Source organism: Doryrhamphus excisus, linkage group LG9, assembly GCF_037039965.1.
Source record: "Doryrhamphus excisus strain RoL-2023G ecotype Guam linkage group LG9, RoL_Dexc_Guam_v1.1, whole genome shotgun sequence".
NCBI classification, from domain to species: domain Eukaryota; kingdom Metazoa; phylum Chordata; class Actinopteri; order Syngnathiformes; family Syngnathidae; genus Doryrhamphus; species Doryrhamphus excisus.
Window position 1 is genome coordinate 19,447,912 of NC_136365.1, and position 19,548 is coordinate 19,467,459.

At 39.1% G+C, this 19,548-nt stretch overlaps 1 protein-coding gene across 2 annotated transcripts; it reads left to right on the forward strand.

Annotated features, from left to right (window-relative positions):
* The first annotated feature begins 1,200 nt into the window (after nucleotides 1–1,200).
* Nucleotides 1,201–18,034, forward strand: cabp2a (calcium binding protein 2a). 2 transcript variants are annotated; one of them, XM_058082406.2, is made up of 7 exons: nucleotides 1,201–1,361; nucleotides 1,458–1,640; nucleotides 14,026–14,056; nucleotides 14,494–14,628; nucleotides 15,442–15,551; nucleotides 15,641–15,788; nucleotides 17,275–18,034. In XM_058082406.2, exons 1-7 carry the CDS (start codon nucleotides 1,227–1,229, stop codon nucleotides 17,298–17,300), a joined length of 768 nt encoding a protein of 255 aa, XP_057938389.2. In that variant the 5' UTR covers nucleotides 1,201–1,226; the 3' UTR covers nucleotides 17,301–18,034. The 2 variants fall into 2 exon arrangements, with proteins under 2 accessions (XP_057938389.2, XP_057938396.2); XM_058082413.2 differs by lacking the exons at nucleotides 1,201–1,361; nucleotides 1,458–1,640 and adding exons at nucleotides 9,497–9,817; nucleotides 11,888–12,109.
* Nucleotides 18,035–19,548: the final 1,514 nt, after the last annotated feature.

The following is a 19,548-nucleotide window of genomic DNA, read 5'->3' on the forward strand; positions in this document are numbered from 1 at the left end:
CCCGTTTTCATAGCATTCATTCATTTTCTACCGCTTATCCTCACGAGGGTCGCAGGGGTGCTGGAGCCTATCCCAGCTGAAAGTGGGAGTCACAATGCCATCTCACAAAAAAAACACTAAACTCATCACACAGCAACTTAACACTCAACATATGTATGCTGGAGCCTATCCCAGCTGATAGTGGGAGTCACAATGCCATCTCACAAAAAAAACACTAAACTCATCACACAGCAACTTAACACTCAACATATGTCTGCTGGAGCCTATCCCAGCTGTGTTAGGGTGAGAGGCAGGGTACACAATGGACTGGTGGCCAGCCAATCACAGGGCACATATAAACAAACAACCATTCACACTCACATTCATACCTATGGACAATTTGGAGTCGCTAATTAACCTAGCATGTTTTTTTTGGAATGTGGGAGGAAACCGGAGTACCCGAAGAAAAAACCAACGCATGCACGGGGAGAACATGCAAACTCCACACGGAGATGGGAATTGAACCCGTATCTCCTTGCTGTGAGATCTTTGCGCTAACCACTCGCCCACTGTACAGCCCTTTTAAAAAATATGTTATTATTAAATCATCACTGTTTTGTGGTTTCATTTTACGGTTGCTGCAATGATATCAGCCTCCCTTTGGTGCAAATTTCTGTTAAACCTGGATTGTTTTGGCATGGACAATGGCAATAGAAGAGAAAAGGGGAGGGTTCTGGGGTGGTCATTTGATACAAAATCGGAAGAGAACGCCAACATCAAGCTAACTTTGGATAGGGCCATTTTTATGGGCGTATTTTTGGCGTTTATTGCATTGATGATACTGATGATACTGTATAGATTCATGCTTGCTATGGCCATGGTAGCAGCTCCGAGAGAGAGCAAAAGAGAGAGAGAGATGGGATTATTGGAGATTGAACATGGGCAAAAATGCGTGTGTGGAATTTCTCTGACACACTTCTTCTCAACGTTTAAATTGTCCCCACATACATTATGACGTGCTCTCATCATAAACACGCATCCCGTACGAGCACGTCATGTTATGTTAGCGTGTGTGTGTATGTTTTGAACTGTTGGGTTGCGAGTTCAACACGAGATGCCCTGAAGCGGCACAAATGAAAACATGACGCGTGGAGCTGAGTGGATGAAAGTGAGGCAGGGATAACAGAAGAAGGAGGAGCGAACCATCAGGAATGAGATGCCCCTCAGATTATCAAGCGGTGTGTGCGATGCTCTACAGGCAGATCAAAAGGGACCGTCTGGACACAGCAGACGTCTCCGTGCGCCACGTCGGGGCTGCGAGGATGTCCGGCGGGAAGAGTACGTCATCCATGGATGTACCCGAGGGGAAGTTGGTGAAAAAGGTCCGTTTGCCAATCTCAACATCTCATCCCAAGCGTTCCTCGGTTTGTGATATCTCGAAACATCTTCGGTGGTTGAAACTTCATGTATCTCCACAGGGTTCCATCAAAAAGAAGATTGAGTCTCTCAGGCGCTGGAGTTCAGCGAGCATCAAGAGACCGCCAAAACCAAAGGCCAAAACCTTAAGCCTATCCTCCCCCGTGGGAGACCCTGATGAGCTTTGGCTGCAGGAGGGAGACAGGAGGAAGTTGAGACCCATCGTGGATTCCGTCTTCGGTCAGGTAGGACTGAAAGACCACAAAAAGCGAATGGAACACAAAACACAAGTGGTTCTCCTGTTCTGGAAAGGGAAAGTCTGGTTTATTTTCTACCTAAATGTACACCGACGGTAAGTTAGTGGTGTCCAAAGTGTGGCCCGGGTGCCAATGGTTGCCAGCAAGAAACAAAAACAAAGAAAACAAAACAAATCAGCAGCCATTTTACAAGAATACAACACAAAAAGTTTCGATTCATTAGTATATTGCACTTTTAGTCACCTTTCTGAGGATGGCTTTCCTTTTCCTTTGCTCACCGCTGCTCAGGAGGACCGCTTGTGTTCCACTGAACTGTGTGAATATCGATTTGTGTCACTTGTCGTGGATTTGAAAGCAAACGTAGAACGACAGTGTGTGTGGGGTGTGGGTGGGCGGTGTGTTTCAAACTCAAAGTCTGAGTCCAGGTCTTGAGCTAAACGGGTCATGAAAGTCTCATGAGGCTTTGGTTTCTTACCTGAGGACCCTCATATTTGTCAATAATTCCAAATAATGTAGAATAATTTGTGGCCTTCAATACGTGGCTGCTAGCAAACACACACAGGGGGGTCGGGTCGGGTGGGGTGGTAGGGGGATGGGTGGGCGTCTTAACAGCCAGGTGGGGAAATTAATTGGGTGTCCAGACCTGAACACAATAAGTTTCCTTCTTTATTTTTTTTTAGTTATAGCAGAGAAAATCAATTTCTGACCTTCTGAATATGTTTTTTTAAACACAATTAGAGCTCCTTAGACATAAAATAACACCCCTATAGTTACATTTCTACTTCTACTACTAAATATAGGAGATTTATAATCAGAGCAAATAAGCCGATTAAGACATGAATAATGGCTGCACGGTGAACAAAGTAATTAGCGCGCAGGCCTCACAGCTAGGAGACCCGAGTTCAATTCCACCCTCGGCCATCTCTGTGTGGAGTTTGCATGTTTTCCCCTTGCATACGTGGGTTTTCTCCGGGTACTCCGGTTTCCTCCCACATTCCAAAAACATGCTAGGTTAATTAGCGACTCCAAATTGTCCATAGGTATGAATGTGAGTGTGAATGGTTGTTTGTCTATATGTGCCCTGTGATTGGCTGGCTACAAGTACACCAGGGTGTACCCCGCCTCTTGCCTGAAGACAGCTGGGATAGGCTCCAGCACCCCTCACGATCCTCATGAGGATAAGCGATAGCAAATGAATGAATGAATGAAATTACCACACAAGCTAGGAGACCAGGGTTCGATTCCCAGCTCGGCCATCTCTGTGTGGAATTTGCATGTTCTCCCCGTGCATGTGTGGGTTTTCTCCGGGTATTCCGGTTTCCTCTCACATTCCAAAAACATGCTAGGTTAATTAGCGACTCCAAATTGTCCATAGATATAAATGTGAGTGTGAATGGTTGTTTGTCTATATGTGCCCTGTGATTGGCTGGCTACCAGTCCACCAGGGTGTACTCCGCCTCTTGCCCGAAGACAGCTGAGATAGGCTCCAGCATACATATGTTGAGTGTTAAGTTGCTGTGTGATGAGTTTAGTGCTTTTTTTTGTGAGCTGGCAGCACCCGCTGCGACCCTTGTGATATTTATTTATATAAATGTCTTCCTGATGTATAGACAGGAAGTGGCGTTGGGGGTTCAGAGTAGAGTTTTAGCTGGATTTATTATTGGGATATTTCCGGTATTATTATTACGGTACCTGCTGTGAGATGGTTCGAACCGACTTGAAATTGTATTTCAATAGCATCGATAGCGTGAGAAAAGTGTAACATAGCATGCGGCAGACAAGAGTAGTCGACTTCTATCAGGCATTTGTAGTTGCTCAAATGAGTCATCAATGCGCTCATCAACAGATGGAGCAGATGATGAGAAAATGAAAGGGGGGGGGGGGGGGGGGGGTCTGGGATGAGGGCCAGAGGGTGATTGATGTCCCGGAGGAAGAAAAACAGAAGAGATTGATTGCGACTGAACAGGGATTAGCGGTTCAATTCGAGACGTGGAGGCGGCCATGATGTACTCTTGGTAGGAACGCATGAGCCACCTTTTCAGCTATAAACGACGCTAATTAGACGTACGTATGTCGCCACATCTGCATGGCAGCCAGGCGGGTCTACTTTCGAATCAAAGCACCGATCCCTCTGATCTCCCCGTAATCGCGTGACTTTTTGTCCATTTGCGGTTGAAGGGCTGGCATGTTCCTTCGCAGGAGGAACGTCGATGCTGTACAAGCCTTTCCGTGGGGAATATGGATATGGACATGGACGCTTCTTCAACATTTTGACATGTTTTTTCTCTTTTCCGTGTGTTCTAAAGAGAGAAAGACGGTTAGCATCAGGAAGCTCACAATGCACCCAATCGGACACACCTATTTTGATCCTTCTGAAAAACCTCCAACAACATTTTATGTGTTTTTAACATGTTATGCCGTGACCATGCAGTAATTCAGTACTTTCACAATACTGTGTAATACTATCGCAGTATTTTGTGATAGTTTAAACATTTTAAACATGAGCAGAACTACTTTCCTGGGCGTATTGATTTCACATAGCGACATAGGAAGGAACGCTACACGTACTTAACTTTTTTTGTTAATATATGACATTTATGTTACTAAAAGTAACCATTTTTTTTAGAATATTCCAACATTATTTTTGTAAAATTACAATGTATTTTTTCTGAATATTTTGACTTTATTCTTGGAAAATAATTTTTAATTTTTTTGACTTTTTGTTTAAACATTTTAAACATGAGCAGAACTACTTTCCCGGGCGTATTGATTTCACATAGCGACATAGGAAGGAACGCTACACGTACTTAACTTTTTTTGTTAATATATGACATTTATGTTACTAAAAGTAACCATTTTTTTTTCAGAATATTCCAACATTATTTTTGTAAAATTACAATGTATTTTTTCTGAATATTTTGACTTTATTCTTGGAAAATAATTTTTAATTTTTTTGACTTTTTGTTTAAACATTTTAAATATGAGCAGAAGTACTTTCCCGGGCGTATTGATTTCACATAGCGACATAGGAAGGAACGCTACACGTACTTAACTTTTTTTTTAATATATGACATTTATGTTACTAAAAGTAACCATTTTTTTTCAGAATATTCCAACATTATTTTTGTAAAATTACAATGTATTTTTTCTGAATATTTTGACTTTATTCTTGGAAAATAATTTTTAATTTTTTTGACTTTTTGTTTAAACATTTTAAATATGAGCAGAACTACTTTCCTGGGCGTATTGATTTCACATAGCGACATAGGAAGGAACGCTACACATACTTAACTTTTTTTGTTAATATATGACATTTATGTTACTAAAAGTAACCATTTTTTTTTCAGAATATTCCAACATTATTTTTGTAAAATTACAATGTATTTTTTCTGAATATTTTGACTTTATTCTTGGAAAATAATTTGTAATTTTTTTCCATTATTTTGTTCAATTATAGCTATATAATTTTAAGAATTTGAAATGTGGAGAAAAATGGAAAATGATGTGATTACACAAGGACTGAGGATCGAACGAGCATCCAGTAATAAAAATGTGTAAAAATATTTTTTACCAGTAGGGGGCGCTGTTTAATTTGTCTACTTGTTTTTAGCATACACACAGACACCTTTATGTCTTGTTTTCTTTGTTTGTCATACTTAACTTTTTTCTTTAATATATGACATTTACAATGTATTTTCTCTGAATATTTTGACTTTATTCTTGGAATTTTTTTTTACATTTTTTTCCAATATTTTGTTAAATTATAGCTATATAATTTGAAGAATTTGAAATGTGGAAAAAAATGGAGAATGATGTGATTACACAAGGACTGACGATCGAACCAGCATCCAGTCATAAAAATTGTGTACAAATATTTTTTACCAATAGGGGGCGCTGTTTACTTTGTCTACTTGTTTTTAGCATGTTGGAAAGTAAACACAACAACAGTTTTGTGTCCCTTAGCCTCGGATAGAAAGCAAGAACACACAGTTTTATCCTGCAGTATTTACAATGTTACACTATACGCTATTAATGTAGAAAACATTTAATCCACTGGATGTCCCAGACTGCGGAGAAAACATAAATCCCACTTTTAGGTCACTTGGAATACATAAATAAAACATAGCCAGGTGCAACAGGCATCAAACTGAAATGAGAGCAGAGGATATGGGACAACTCGGATAACCGGATGTGCTTGCAGTCTGTACAATGACGTCACATTGGACAAAATCCTATTTGTCTTTTTTTAAAAAAAAATATTATTATTTTTTTAATTTTCCAGCAAATCTCCCCTTTTAGTTCATGTTTTAGGTCAAACAACCATTCACACTCACATTCATACCTATGGACAATTTGGAGTCACCAATTAACCTAGCATGTTTTTGGATAAAACCTATGAAATGCAAAATAAAAAAATGGACTTTCTTCCGTCACTTTTTAAAAACTCTTTGAATACGTTTTTATCAACACAAACACCCGCTCCCAACAACATATTTATGTGTCTTTTTTGTTATTTTTGCACCAGAGGCAAAAAGAGGTGACGACGCATTGCAATTTTTAAGCCATAAAAACGACCACAAGATGGTAGAAGTCATTCATTCATTCATTCAGTTTCTACCGCTTAGCCTCACAAGGGTCGCAGGGATGTCTTCTTTGGGTGAGAGGCGGGCTACACTGCCAGCCAATCACAGGGCACATATAGACAAACAACCATTCACACTCACATTCATACCTATGGACAATTTGGAGTCGCTAATTAACCTAGCATGTTTTTGGAATGTGGGAGGAAACCGGAGTACCCGGAGAGAACCCACGCATGCACGGAGAGAACATGCAAACTCCACACATAGATGGCCGAGGGTGGAATTGAACTCCTAGCTGTGAGGTCTGCACGCTAACCACTCATCCACTGTGCAGCCGCAGTCCAAATGTGAAAAGTGTAAATAGTTCATGCTATTATGTTTGTCGATAAATTGTTATTTTGATGAAAATTTTAGTCGGGAACTGATATTTTCCTGAAACCTACCTATGTTCTCCTGCTGATTACTAAAGAACGGAAAAACATTTTTTTTCGCCTAATGAAAGACAAGGGCGTAGTCTTTCTTTTGGTAGCTTCCACTTTGATACAGCCATCGAACACGACAGTCTGCATGCATTGAAAGATCAGTCAACATCTTCTAAAATGGAGGAATTATCTGGCTGGGATCGGATGACTTATTATTATCACAAGTCGGGCCACTTCCAACAATTCATGACCATGGGTATCAAACTTGCCATGCCCCACCCCCTCCCATGATGATGGCGTATCTTTAGCTTAGCAGGCCAAGCTGCTGCACCAGAGATTATCTCACGTCGGAGGTCAGAAGGTGTTTCATGTTCGTGTATGACACTGAATGTAAAGAAAAAGATTTCCTGAGATTATGTACTATTTTCCCTAATTCAATGGAGTGATGCGCGTAGGTCGGAGTAATCGCTAGCTACCGAAGTACTTTGTTTGTATGCATGAACACGGCAGCGGAGCAACCAGGCCAACACGGGGATTAGAGTGTAAAATTATTTTGCAATCAGTCCATCAATTTTCTTCTGTGCTTGTTGTTGTCCAGGGATTGTTGTGTTCCGTTCTGGAATTTGTCAGGAAAAACAATGTGTTCTATTATTTGGATGAGTTTCTGCAACGCGAGCCTGCTACTAAATCATAGACTTCATCTAAACCTCATGTGCATGTGTGTGACAGTGTGTGACATGAACAATGCAGGAAGAAAAGCCCATTCCGCAGCCGACGGTTCCATTTATTAATCTGGATCAGTCAACTAAGACACATCATATTATATAACTGAGACAATGTTGGACATTTGTTTTTTCATTGTGCTTCTTCTATGTATTTCTATGTATTTTATCTGTACTTTGACTCAGAAAGGTGAGGAGAATCCTGATAGAGGAGAGAAAATGTATTTTTTAAGTGTTTTCTAGCCTTTCAGCGGGTTGCTGCTTTTGTTGAAGCTCTCTTTTGGTGACCTCTACTGGTGGCTGTATGGTATTGCAGATACCATATGATAGAAGCAGATGAGCTTCCCAAAAGAATTCGATTTGCTGCACCCTGGTGGTGAGTTTTGACAATGCAATATGGGCAGGACAAATGCGTTGACACTTTTTCACTGAAACATCAAATATTATTATAAATATAATATATTTATATAGTATATAATATTTATACAAATTATACATTTGATATTACTGAACATTTTTATTTTATTATAACAATATACAATAGCACCTCTTCATCTTGACTGTTGCTCACCCCCTTCACCATCTTCACATATGGATGGATGGGTGGGTTTGGTTGGGTGGATGGGTGGGTGGATGGATGAAAACATGGATGGGTGAATGGAAGGATGGATGAAAACATGGATGGATGAAAACATGGGTGGATGGATTTGGATGGATTTGGATGGATTTGGATGGCTGGATGGGGGATGGATGGATGGGTGGATGGATGGATGAAAACATGGGTGGGTGGGTGGATGGAAACATGGATGGATGGATGGATGGCTGGATGGCGATGGATGGTTGGGTGGATGGATGGATGAAACATGGGTGGGTGGATGGATGGTGATGGATGGTTGGGTGGATGGATGGATGGAAACATGGGTGGGTGGGTGGATGGATGGAAACATGGGTTGGGGAATGGGTGGGTGGGTGGATGAAAACATGGATGGATGGATGAAAACATGGATGGATGGCTGGATGGTGATGGATGGTTGGGTGGATGGATGGATGGAAACATGGGTGGGTGGGTGGATGGATGGATGGAAACATGGGTTGGGGAATGGGTGGGTGGGTGGATGAAAACATGGATGGATGGATGAAAACATTGGGTGGATGGATTGATGGATGGGTGGGTGGGTGCATGGATAGATGAAAACATGAGTGGGTGGATGGATGGATGGATGGATGAAAACATGGGTGGATGGATGGATGGGTGGATGGATGAAAACAACGGTGGGTGGATGGATGGATGGATGAATGAAAACATGGATAGATGGGTGGATAGATGGGCGGGTGGGTGGATGGATGGATGGACATAGAGTCATAATTAAGATGTCACTCTGACGATTGTAGCAGAGTGTCAGTGAATGCATCTCCCAGTTTAAGTGACATCGAGGAAGTGTCATTCCAAGGAGGATAGAGACGTGTTTGTGGGGTGGAGATACATGGGTGGATGTAATATGGAATATGGAATATGGAATATGGAATATGGAATATGGAATATGGAATATGGAATATGGAATATGGTATAAAAAGTAAAGAGCGTCAGACTCCATGTGACTGTGAGGATCTGTGCCACCATCTTGCCATGAGTTCATTTAACATAATTAAAAGTAACTAATTAGTTAATGTCCCATTAATATTTGACAGCCCTAATGAATAAACACCACTGGATAAATAAACCTTCTGACATATTATATGATACATTTCTCTTCCACGGCCTCCGAATGTCCTGCTTCCAGAGGCCCGAGGATCCCAATTGAAGCCTTCACTCTCATGTCCAACATAACTCTTCCCTCTAATCTGAAACGCAGGGATTAACCAGACAGCCAACTCCCCATCCATAATTCTGTCCATCCACCCCCCCCCCCCTCTTGTGGAAGAGTAGTGCCAGACTCGTCATTTTGAGACTATAAACATGATGTTGGTAGGGGCCGAGAGAGGAAGGTGGGTGGGGTGGATTAGATTAAGTTGGTCCAAATTCAAGGGATCACTCGCGGGAGGCTGGGGTGACAGATCAAAAAATGTGTTGGTGTGAGCGAGCGAGAGAGAGAGAAAGAGAGCGAGAGAGAGAGGGAGAGAGAAAGAGATGTTCATGGTCATGCAATCAGAAATGCAGGTTGTTTCAGCCGCTGGTCATAATATTACCCTTAATTCCCCGTAACCCAGCCTCCAATAAGCCATTGGGGTTCTGGATCGGGTCGCTGCGCCGTTCGGCTTTTTTTTTGGACCGACTGCAGTTTGGATTGTAACTTGACCACAAAGACTGCGTTCAAAGACATGCACTGGAAGTCGGACTTTGGACTTTAATGTGACGACTGAGCAGGGACGGGACGCAGAGAAAGGGGCGGGTGGTGATGGGAAACATCAACAAAACGTCTGGGAAAAAAAGTAACAAGGTAAGAAAATATTAGTGTACTAAAAGACGAGTATACTTCAGTGTACTTCAAGTACACAGTAGATCTCTGCTTTCCGTAGCGGATCCAAAACAAATACAGTTTTGAAGTCGACGCTCCTGTCCAATTTCGGATTTGCTATTTGATTGTTATGTAATCATTAGTTTCGATTCAACTGCGGAACCCTACCCTTCTCTCTTCGATTGCCGTTGTCCCCTCGCCACACGGTCCGTGTTGAATTCAAATGTATGGCTCCTCACCACGATCCATGGAATTTTGAGTCACGGTGTAGCCTGGTCGTCAGACTAGGCGCAAGGGGCTGGAGAAGGTGTCCCACATAATCCACAGCGCCCGCCTGCTGTAAATCCAGTAAGGATTTTCCAGCCATGGAAGCGAGTCCACGTTTTGCAGGTCTCAAGTCAGGTCCCGTCCACAGATAAATAGTTTCATCCGGATGGGAACGGATCACTGATTAAACGGACACACAGACAATACATTTGAGTCATTTTAACGAGGCTACACTTTGTGTGTATGCTAGCGGCCCCGCCTCCACCCACAGAGACAAAGACTGTATGACTGACAAAAGACTTCATTCTGTTCATGTCTTTTTTCCATGGAACAAACTTGCAATGCACAGAGTGAACTCTCTTCCTGTCTGTTTGGAGGCGGGACACGAGGGGAACGGACACAACGAAACAGGACGAGAAATCGTAATCTCTTAAGAGCTTATGAAAAAATAAATAAAACAATTTTTAAAATGTAACAATCTATTATTCCATTTGACAAATACTATGAAGACATATTCATTACATTTTCATGAATGAATGGTTTCAATGATTTGGTCAATTCAAGTCCAAAGTCCTCAAAATATTATTATCATTATTTATTATTATTATATTAATAGCCATATATTAATTATTATATAAAATTATATAAAATTATTAAGTATATTATATCATATTATATTATAATATTACTATTATGTTAAATAATATGAATTTGAATATGGATATGGATATGAATATTAATATTATGGTAAGTCCATTCACTTATGAATATGGATATGAATATTAATATTATGTTAAATAATATTAATTTCTTTTATTGTATTAAAAATACAATCTTTTATTTAATTTTATTATTATTATGTTAAATAATATTAATTTTTATGTTATTTTTATATTATATGAATGTGAATATGAATATGAATATTGATATCAACATCTTATGTATGAATATGAATATGAATATGAACATTATTAATATTAATGCTAACATTAATATGAATATTAATATAATATTAATATTATAATATTAATATTATAATTAATATTATAATGTTTATATTCATATTAATACATAAGACGTTGAATATGAATATTAACATTATTAATATTAATGCTAACATTAATATGAATATTAATATAATATTAATATTATAATGTTCATATTCATATTAATACATAATAATGTTAATATTCATATTCATATTAATACATACGATACGATGCATACGATCTGGCTCTGTGCAAAGCCTTGTTTGAGGTTATTCATATTCATATTCATATTCATATTCATATTCATATTCATATTCATATTCATATTCATATTCATATTCATATTCACATTCACATTCATATTCATATTCATATTCATATTCATATTCATATTCATAAGTGGATGGACTTACCATCAACATCACTGCACATTTTGACGGCTTGTCTCTCACACCAAACACAACTATGGTGAGTTCAGGGGCTGCCAAATCGCAACGATTATCCATGAAAGACATAAACATATAAAAATGTTTTAATGTTTTTGGAAATAGTGGTGCATGTATGCTGTACATTTTAACTGTATTATCACGTATTTATCAATTATTACCCACTAACGGTGAATGCGGAAAAAGCGGGGATCCACTGTGTACATTTCAGACTCTTTAGTACTTGTGTATATCGGATGCGACATGTACTTTTACTGCAACTTAGACAAATATAGTAAATCCCAAGTCAATAACAATCAACCTGTCCTACAACCGCCTTTAGTTTTTTCAACTGGTTCCCCTCTTCCAAGGGGGCGTCGCCCGTAGAGAGGAGCGGGGCCCCGCAGGCTGCGGCCATGCTGGGGGACCTGAAAGATGCAGGTGAGATGGACACGGAAGAAGACGAAGAGCGAGGAAGCGAGCCGGAGTTCGACGAGCCGCTGTGTGCTCTGGTTAAGAACTGCAACATGCTGCACAACATTGTGGGGCCCGCTTGCATCTTCCTCAAGCAAGGCTTTGCACAGAGCCAGATCGTATGTATGACCTGACCGCACACCTTCTTCCTCTGCCGCGGATTCATTTGGGGAATCTTAGGACGCAGCAAACCGGAATTCTAAGTTATTTTTGAACCACCCAATCAATTTCCATAACTAAACTATGTGACTCGTATATGTTGTTGTTTTGTTTTCATTGGCTCATGAAGAATTGCTATGATTGCTATGAAGGTGGGGCTGCACGGTGGTCGAGTGGTTAGCGTGCAGACCTCACAGACCTCACACCCACCCTCGGCCATCTCTGTGTGGAGTTTGCATGTTCTCCTGTGCATCCGGTTTCCTCCCACATTACAAAAACATGCTAGGTTAATTAGCAACTCCAAATTGTCCATAGCTATGAATGTGAGTGTGAATGGTTGTTTGTCTATATGTGCCCTGTGATTGGCTGGCCACCAGTCCAGTGTGTACCCCGTCTCTCGCCTGAAGAAGACAGCTGGGATAGGCTCCAGCACCCCCCGCGACCCTCGTGAGGCGGTAGAAAATGAATGAATGAATGAATGAAATTACCACACAAGGTAGGAGACCCGGGTTCGATTCCTGGCTCGGCCATCTCTGTGTGAAGTTTGCATGTTCTCCCTGTGCATGCATGGGTTTTCTCCGGGTACTCCGGTTTCCTCCCACATTCCAAAAACATGCTAGGTTAATTAGCGACTCCAAATTGTCCATAGGTATGAATGTGAGTGTGAATGGTTGTTTGTCTATATGTGCCCTGTGATTGGCTGGTGACCAGTCCAGGGTGTAATCATTATGCTTTCTTTGTCTAAAAAATGCCCACCCTTTTTCAAATGTCAAAACAGGTCTTTAAAACTCCCATATATATTGTAATTCCATATTTTCTATGACAATTTTCCCGTTGAAAAAGAATGGGGAATTTATTTGGTGCCTCCTACTTAAGTGTGACATTCCACTTATTCTACAGGGTGACCCAGTTCAGGTGGTAGATGGGTTGCTGGTTAGATCCTGAGAACTTTGCAAAAAAAACCGAATGATCCATAGATTGATATTTTTGAGCTGCCGTCTGGTTGGTTGAATGATTCGGTCCTCAACAAGTTAGTCGGATGTTTGAGCGTTTTACTAACTGGCTGTTTTTGTATCATAGTGTTGCAGTACAGTTGTTTTTTTTTTAGACATAGTAGGTTCTGGACATGTTCTGGATTCTAATCAGACTTGGGCCTCCTTGGGTTTGTTTGCTCCGGTTTTCCTCCCAGAGTTCCAAACTAATATTAGGTTCATACTATGTTTATATGAAAGTATACTATATTAGGTTAACAGGAGATATTTGCATGTAGGTCAATGTCAATGGTACTTACAGTATTTGTGGTATTATTGTATTGTGCTTAATTCAGCATATATACAGGTATATGAATTATGAATGTTGACCAAAATGCATATGAAAAAAAAAAAACGGTTTGGGATGAAAAAATGAAAAAGCGATAATCCTTCGTGATTTGTAATACAATTTGCAAGCGTAATCCCCTTGTGTTGTCCCCTCAGCAACCTCTAATCCAACGCTGTATTATTTCGGCTGATGATGTCACAACAGTCTCCCAAAACATATCGTGGACACACGTAGCCGGGGGTCTCACCTCCGTATCAAAACTTCAGACTCTTTTTCACGTGTTCTTTTACTGTGTACTTGTGTGTGAGTGTTACACTAATGTACCCGCAAAACAATGCTATATCATATTCATTTCTAACCCGCAAGTCATGCTGGGTAACTTCATGTTAGGGAAATGCGTGTGTAGGCTATATACGGTAATCCGCTGTATGTACAATCAAAAGACTGCTGTTGTCAAGACAACAACGCTGTCTGTGTGATATTTGCATGCTTTAACCCAACATCTTCTTTCCGCCATCTTTTCATGCATCGCTCCGACGTAATCTACACCCTGCAGGACCGAGACCTGCGGCCTGAAGAGATGGAAGGTATGGAAGATCCCTTGAAGGCATCACTTGTTTTAGAAAAGAGTCACCTGACTTGCTAAATGTAGCGACAATCCTAAATTGGCAACAATGATCCCTCGTGCTACATCTTCTTATTCTTTTTCATATGAGGTGTTTTAATATGTAACAAATGTGTCATAATTAGGTCTGTCAAATGATGAAAAAAGTTTAATCAAATTAGTCGCAGTTGGATTAATTAATTCATCATAATTATTAATTATTATTATTAATAATTAATTTTTTGAGGCAGAATTCTTTTCTGTATTAACTTAAAATACAAAAATACAAAAATGGTGCATCACTGACAAGCTGGCAACAATCAGGCACGTCTAAGCCCTGGGTTGGGAAATGATTTTCTCCAAAAAGAGATCAAAATGTTGACATTTTAACATGGGATTCACGCACGTTTCCCCACACAGAGCTCCGTGAGGCGTTCAGGGAGTTCGACAAAGACAAGGATGGCTTCATCAGTTGCAAGGATCTTGGCGAGTGCATGAGGACGATGGGGTACATGCCGACAGAGATGGAACTCATCGAGCTCAGCCAGCAGATCTGTAAGTCCTGTCGTACAGCTCAGTGAAAAGCCGGAAAAGGGAGAGAGAGAGAGAGACGGGATTCCAAAATCATCCAAAAATCCATTATCCCAACAGGATGCGCGGGGGGATAAAGTACGTCATTTCATTTCTCTTTTAAAACATTAAAATACATAGAAATTCATAATTATATTACAGTACATATATTTTTGAATGTTTAGTGTCAGCTGATACTTTGTTTGACGGTCATTGAACGCACCATCTACCGTTCTCCGATGCCCAGAGGGATGTATGGATATATTTGGATGTATTTTCCCCCTTTTTCTTCAACCTCATATTATGCTGATACTATGTGGGAATGACTTAGAGTGCTAATGTGCATCACTGTGGAACTTATTATTATATATTATTATTATTATTATGCATTTCCCCCACCTAATAGCCTAAAATTATAACCTTATTTTGGTTAAAAATCATTTATTATTATTTATATAACTATTTATTATTATAATTATTATATAATTATTTATTCATACAGCTAAAATCAGATTATCTTTCTTGATAATATTGTACATTTATTTTGCTAATTTAAATTGCTAATTTCTGCAGTGTTTTTTTTTAAATTATTTTACTTCTTTTTTATATTTTCCTTTTGTGATTATGACTTTATTCCCTTTATTCCCAATTTTTGACTCAATCCACCCCTGCCTAAGTGTGTTAATACAAAATAAAAATAAAAATGCTGAAAAACTGGATAAAAAGGCAAGATAAATACCCTATACCTTACCCTGGACCCCAAAGGGTTGGATGCTAAATATGTTTCTTGCTCACTAGGTGGCGGCAGAGTAGACTTTGAAGATTTTGTCGAGTTGATGGGTCCGAAGATGTTGGCTGAAACCGCAGACATGATCGGAGTCAAAGAGCTTCGGGATGCCTTTAAAGAGGTCTGCATCATCATCCCATCAGGATAGCATGTGAGGTCCTTCACCTTCACCCCCCCCCCACTCTAATTTCTTCATCCTCGCTTTGCTAGTTTGACTCGGATGGAGATGGCCAGATCAGCCTCGGGGAGCTGAGAGAAGCCATGAAGAAGTTGATGGGCGAGCAACTAAACCACCGTGAGATCGATGAGATTCTACGTGACGTCGACCTCAACGGGGACGGCGAGGTGGACTTTGAAGGTGAGTGGGGCTGGCGGGGGGGGGGGTTGGACTTCAGTTAATAAAGCCAATAACAGGTCATTTGTAGGTACTCAACATTAAGTACAACTACACACACACATATATATCTATATATATATATCTATATATATATATATATATACACTTTGCGCTATCATGCTAGGTGTTAGCATGCTAACATTAACATTGCTTGCATGTTAACATTAGCATACTAACATTTTTTACTATTTTCACATATATAGACACGTATGTAAATACTTGCCGCTATCGTGCTAGGTGTTAACATTCTAATGTTAGCATGTTAACATTGCTATCATGCTAGTATTAGCATAGTAGCATTTGTAGCCATTTTGATAGTTATACGTTTTTATGCTAGGTGTTAACATGCTAATGTTAGCATTGCTAGCATGTCATGCTAACATTAGCATGTTAACATCGCCATCATGATAGTATTAGCATAGTAGCATTTGTAGCCATTTTGAAAGGTATATGTTTTTATGCTAGGTGTTACCATGCTAATGTTAGCATTGCTACCATGTCATGCTAACATTAATATAGCATTTTTGCTATTTTCACATATATAGACACGTATGTAAATACTTGCCACTATCATGCTAGGTGTTATCATGCTAATGTTAGCATGTTAACATTGCTATCATGCTAGTATTAGCATAGTAGCATTTGTAGCCATTTTGATAGTTATACATTTTATGCTAGGTGTTAACATGCTAATGTTAGAATTGCTAGCATGTCATGCTAACATTAGCATGTTAACATCGCTATCATGATAGTATTAGCATAGTAGCATTTGTAGCCATTTTGATAGTCATACGTTTTTATGCTAGGTGTTAACATGCTAATGTTAGCATTGCTAGCATGTCATGCTAACATTAGCATAGCATTTTTGCTATTTTCACATATATAGACACGTATGTAAATACTTGCCACTATCATGCTAGGTGTTAGTATGCTAATGTTAGCATGTTAACATCGCTATCATGTTAATATTAGCATAGTAGCATTTGTAGCCATTTTGATAGTTATACGTTTTTATGCTAGGTGTTAACATGCTAATGTTAGCATTGTTAGCATGTCATGCTAACATTAGCATAGCATTTTTGCTATTTTCACATATATGGACACCGCTATTGTGCTTGGTACCGTGCATCATGTCTTCTTTTTCTAGAGTTTTCATCAAGAGAATGATTATTAACAATATACCGTCGCTAAAACAACAAACTGCTAATGTACGTTTAGCATTGTGTAGTATTGTAGTATGCAGTGGTGTCAAAGTAAAAAGTGAAATAGTTTCCTCCTGTAGGCCCATGACAACAATAACATGGTACAGCTGTGCCTAATGTTGTGGTCAATGAGTATACATTACTTTTAGCAGTATCAGTGTCCTACTCCATAAATATATATATATATATATATATATATAGCATACAACTTCATAATGTTTGATAAGAATGTTTTGTTTTTGCAGAGTTTGTGCGGATGATGTCTCGCTAAACAAAACCGTCTTCGCTGCACTGAATGGGGGCTGCATACCACCTTCTTGTCGTTCTCCTCCATATAGTACACACTTCCTTTTTATCCATCCTTCCATTCTCTACATGTGTTACTGTCATGTGAGTATTAACTGTGCCACTGTTGTAACATAAAAGGCAGGACAAAATGAGGTTAGGGTTCGGAGGGTGCGTAGGGAGAGAGATGACTTTGAATGTAACAAACCAGCAGTACAATGTATGGGGTGTAGTATTTGCTGCTATCTCATACTTGCGTAGTTATTTCAAATAGCAAACAGACCAAAAAACATAGTGTAGAGGTAAATTCCCAGTTGCATGTGGCGAGGCAAAACATTTGTGTTATTACCTTTTGTGTGTATGAAATACATATATGCATCCTATCCTTCTCCTGGGAAATCACACAGAAAACGATGGCTCTTCCTTTCTATGGAAGGACGGCAGTGATAAGCACCTTCCAGCTCATGCACACAGGATGAGAAGAGTACTGCAATGCCTCCGCGTATGACATTTCTATGTATTTTATTGTCTGATTATGGTAATGGTTTTATTTCATTTGAACATGCATCAGATTACAATTGAATGCATCACATAATCAGTTCACAGTTCCACATGTCCAAAAGGAGTAGGAAGAAGCAAAGCTTATTAAATCCTACCCCTCCATCTGGTACTTTTACAATAATTTAATTTAATTTAATTTTATTTAATTTTATTTAATTTTATTTAATTTTATTTAATTTTATTTAATTTTATTTAATTTTATTTAATTTAACAAAATAAAAAAACTTATACAATAAAACGTATATAATTTAATTTCTTTTGTTAAACTGTTACATTTGTTCACTTCCTGCTTTCCTAATATAATTTAAGTGTTTTTAAATTTGTAATTTTATTTGTTTATTAAAAATTATATTTTTTAAATTTTAAATTTTAAATTTTAAATTTTAAATTTTAAATTTTAAATTTTAAATTTTAAATTTTAAATTTTAAATTTTACATTTTAAATTTTACATTTTAAATTTTAAAAATTGGATAACAAAAGACGTGCATTTTCCCCACTCGGGTGTTAAAAAATATTCAAGCATTGCAAAGGGAACCACCAACAAAGAGACTGAAGAGCCACATGCGGCTCTACAGCCGTGGGTTGCTGACCCATGGGTTAGAATGTTTAGAATGCACTTGGAATATGCAGGAATTTTTATTCCGGCTCCTTCGAGACATTGCACGGCCTGTGCAGAGTCATGGTCTATAATAAACATTTTTTTTTATAAACTATTAATACCAGTTATGAATTAATACCAATGCCACAGAGATGACAACAATATTTCCATCCCAGTGGCTGTTGTTGAACGGTAATATCACCCTTGTGTTTTTTTTTCCATCAAATAGCCTCTTTTCACAGGCATTTTCAGTTCTACTGGTGTAGCACACATGCATTCTACTAGTACACAATATGTATGAAATATGCTTTTCATATAAACTAAATAACACCAAGGTGTCTCCTTGATACCTCAGTGTAAAAGCTATACCTCTGTAAATACATGGAATACCTCTCTTTTCCTTGATCAGGTGGGAATGTACTCAGATGGTTTCAAATAAATCTATTTTTACATGTTGTGCATCAGCTTAGTATGATAATAATATCAATAATAATATGAAATAAATATGAATAGCATTGAAGAGATGTGCTGTCCAAGTCATTCATGTGGGATACTTTGATGAGCTTCCGTCATTCATTTGCTTCTATTGGTGATCGACGCTCATCCGTGTCCCTGCACTATTTAGAACAGGGGTGAGCAAACTACGGCCCGGGGGCCACATCCTGCCCGGCAAGTGTTTAAATACGGCCCGCCCATTCTTTCCAAAGTATTTTAATAAAACTTAACATCGCAGCTTGTTAGCTTGTTGGCAAATCTTTCCAAAAGACTTTGCCAAAGTGTGTAAATCTACAATTCTATGTTGTGAATGCATGACTCCGGGGTCCAAAACCACTCCAAACCTAACACATTTATTATGAAAAGTGTCAACATTGACTAAAACCTACGTTTACCTAAGGTGACCATATTTTGGTTACTGAAAATCACTTGATATTGAAGTAACAAAGTCTACTCAAAAATCCCTTTGAATAGTTCCATCCATTTTCCTTCGCTTATCCGGGTCCGGGTCGCAGGGGCAGCAGTCTCAGTAGGGAAGCCCAGACTTCCCGGTCCCCGCCCACCTCCACCAGCTCCACC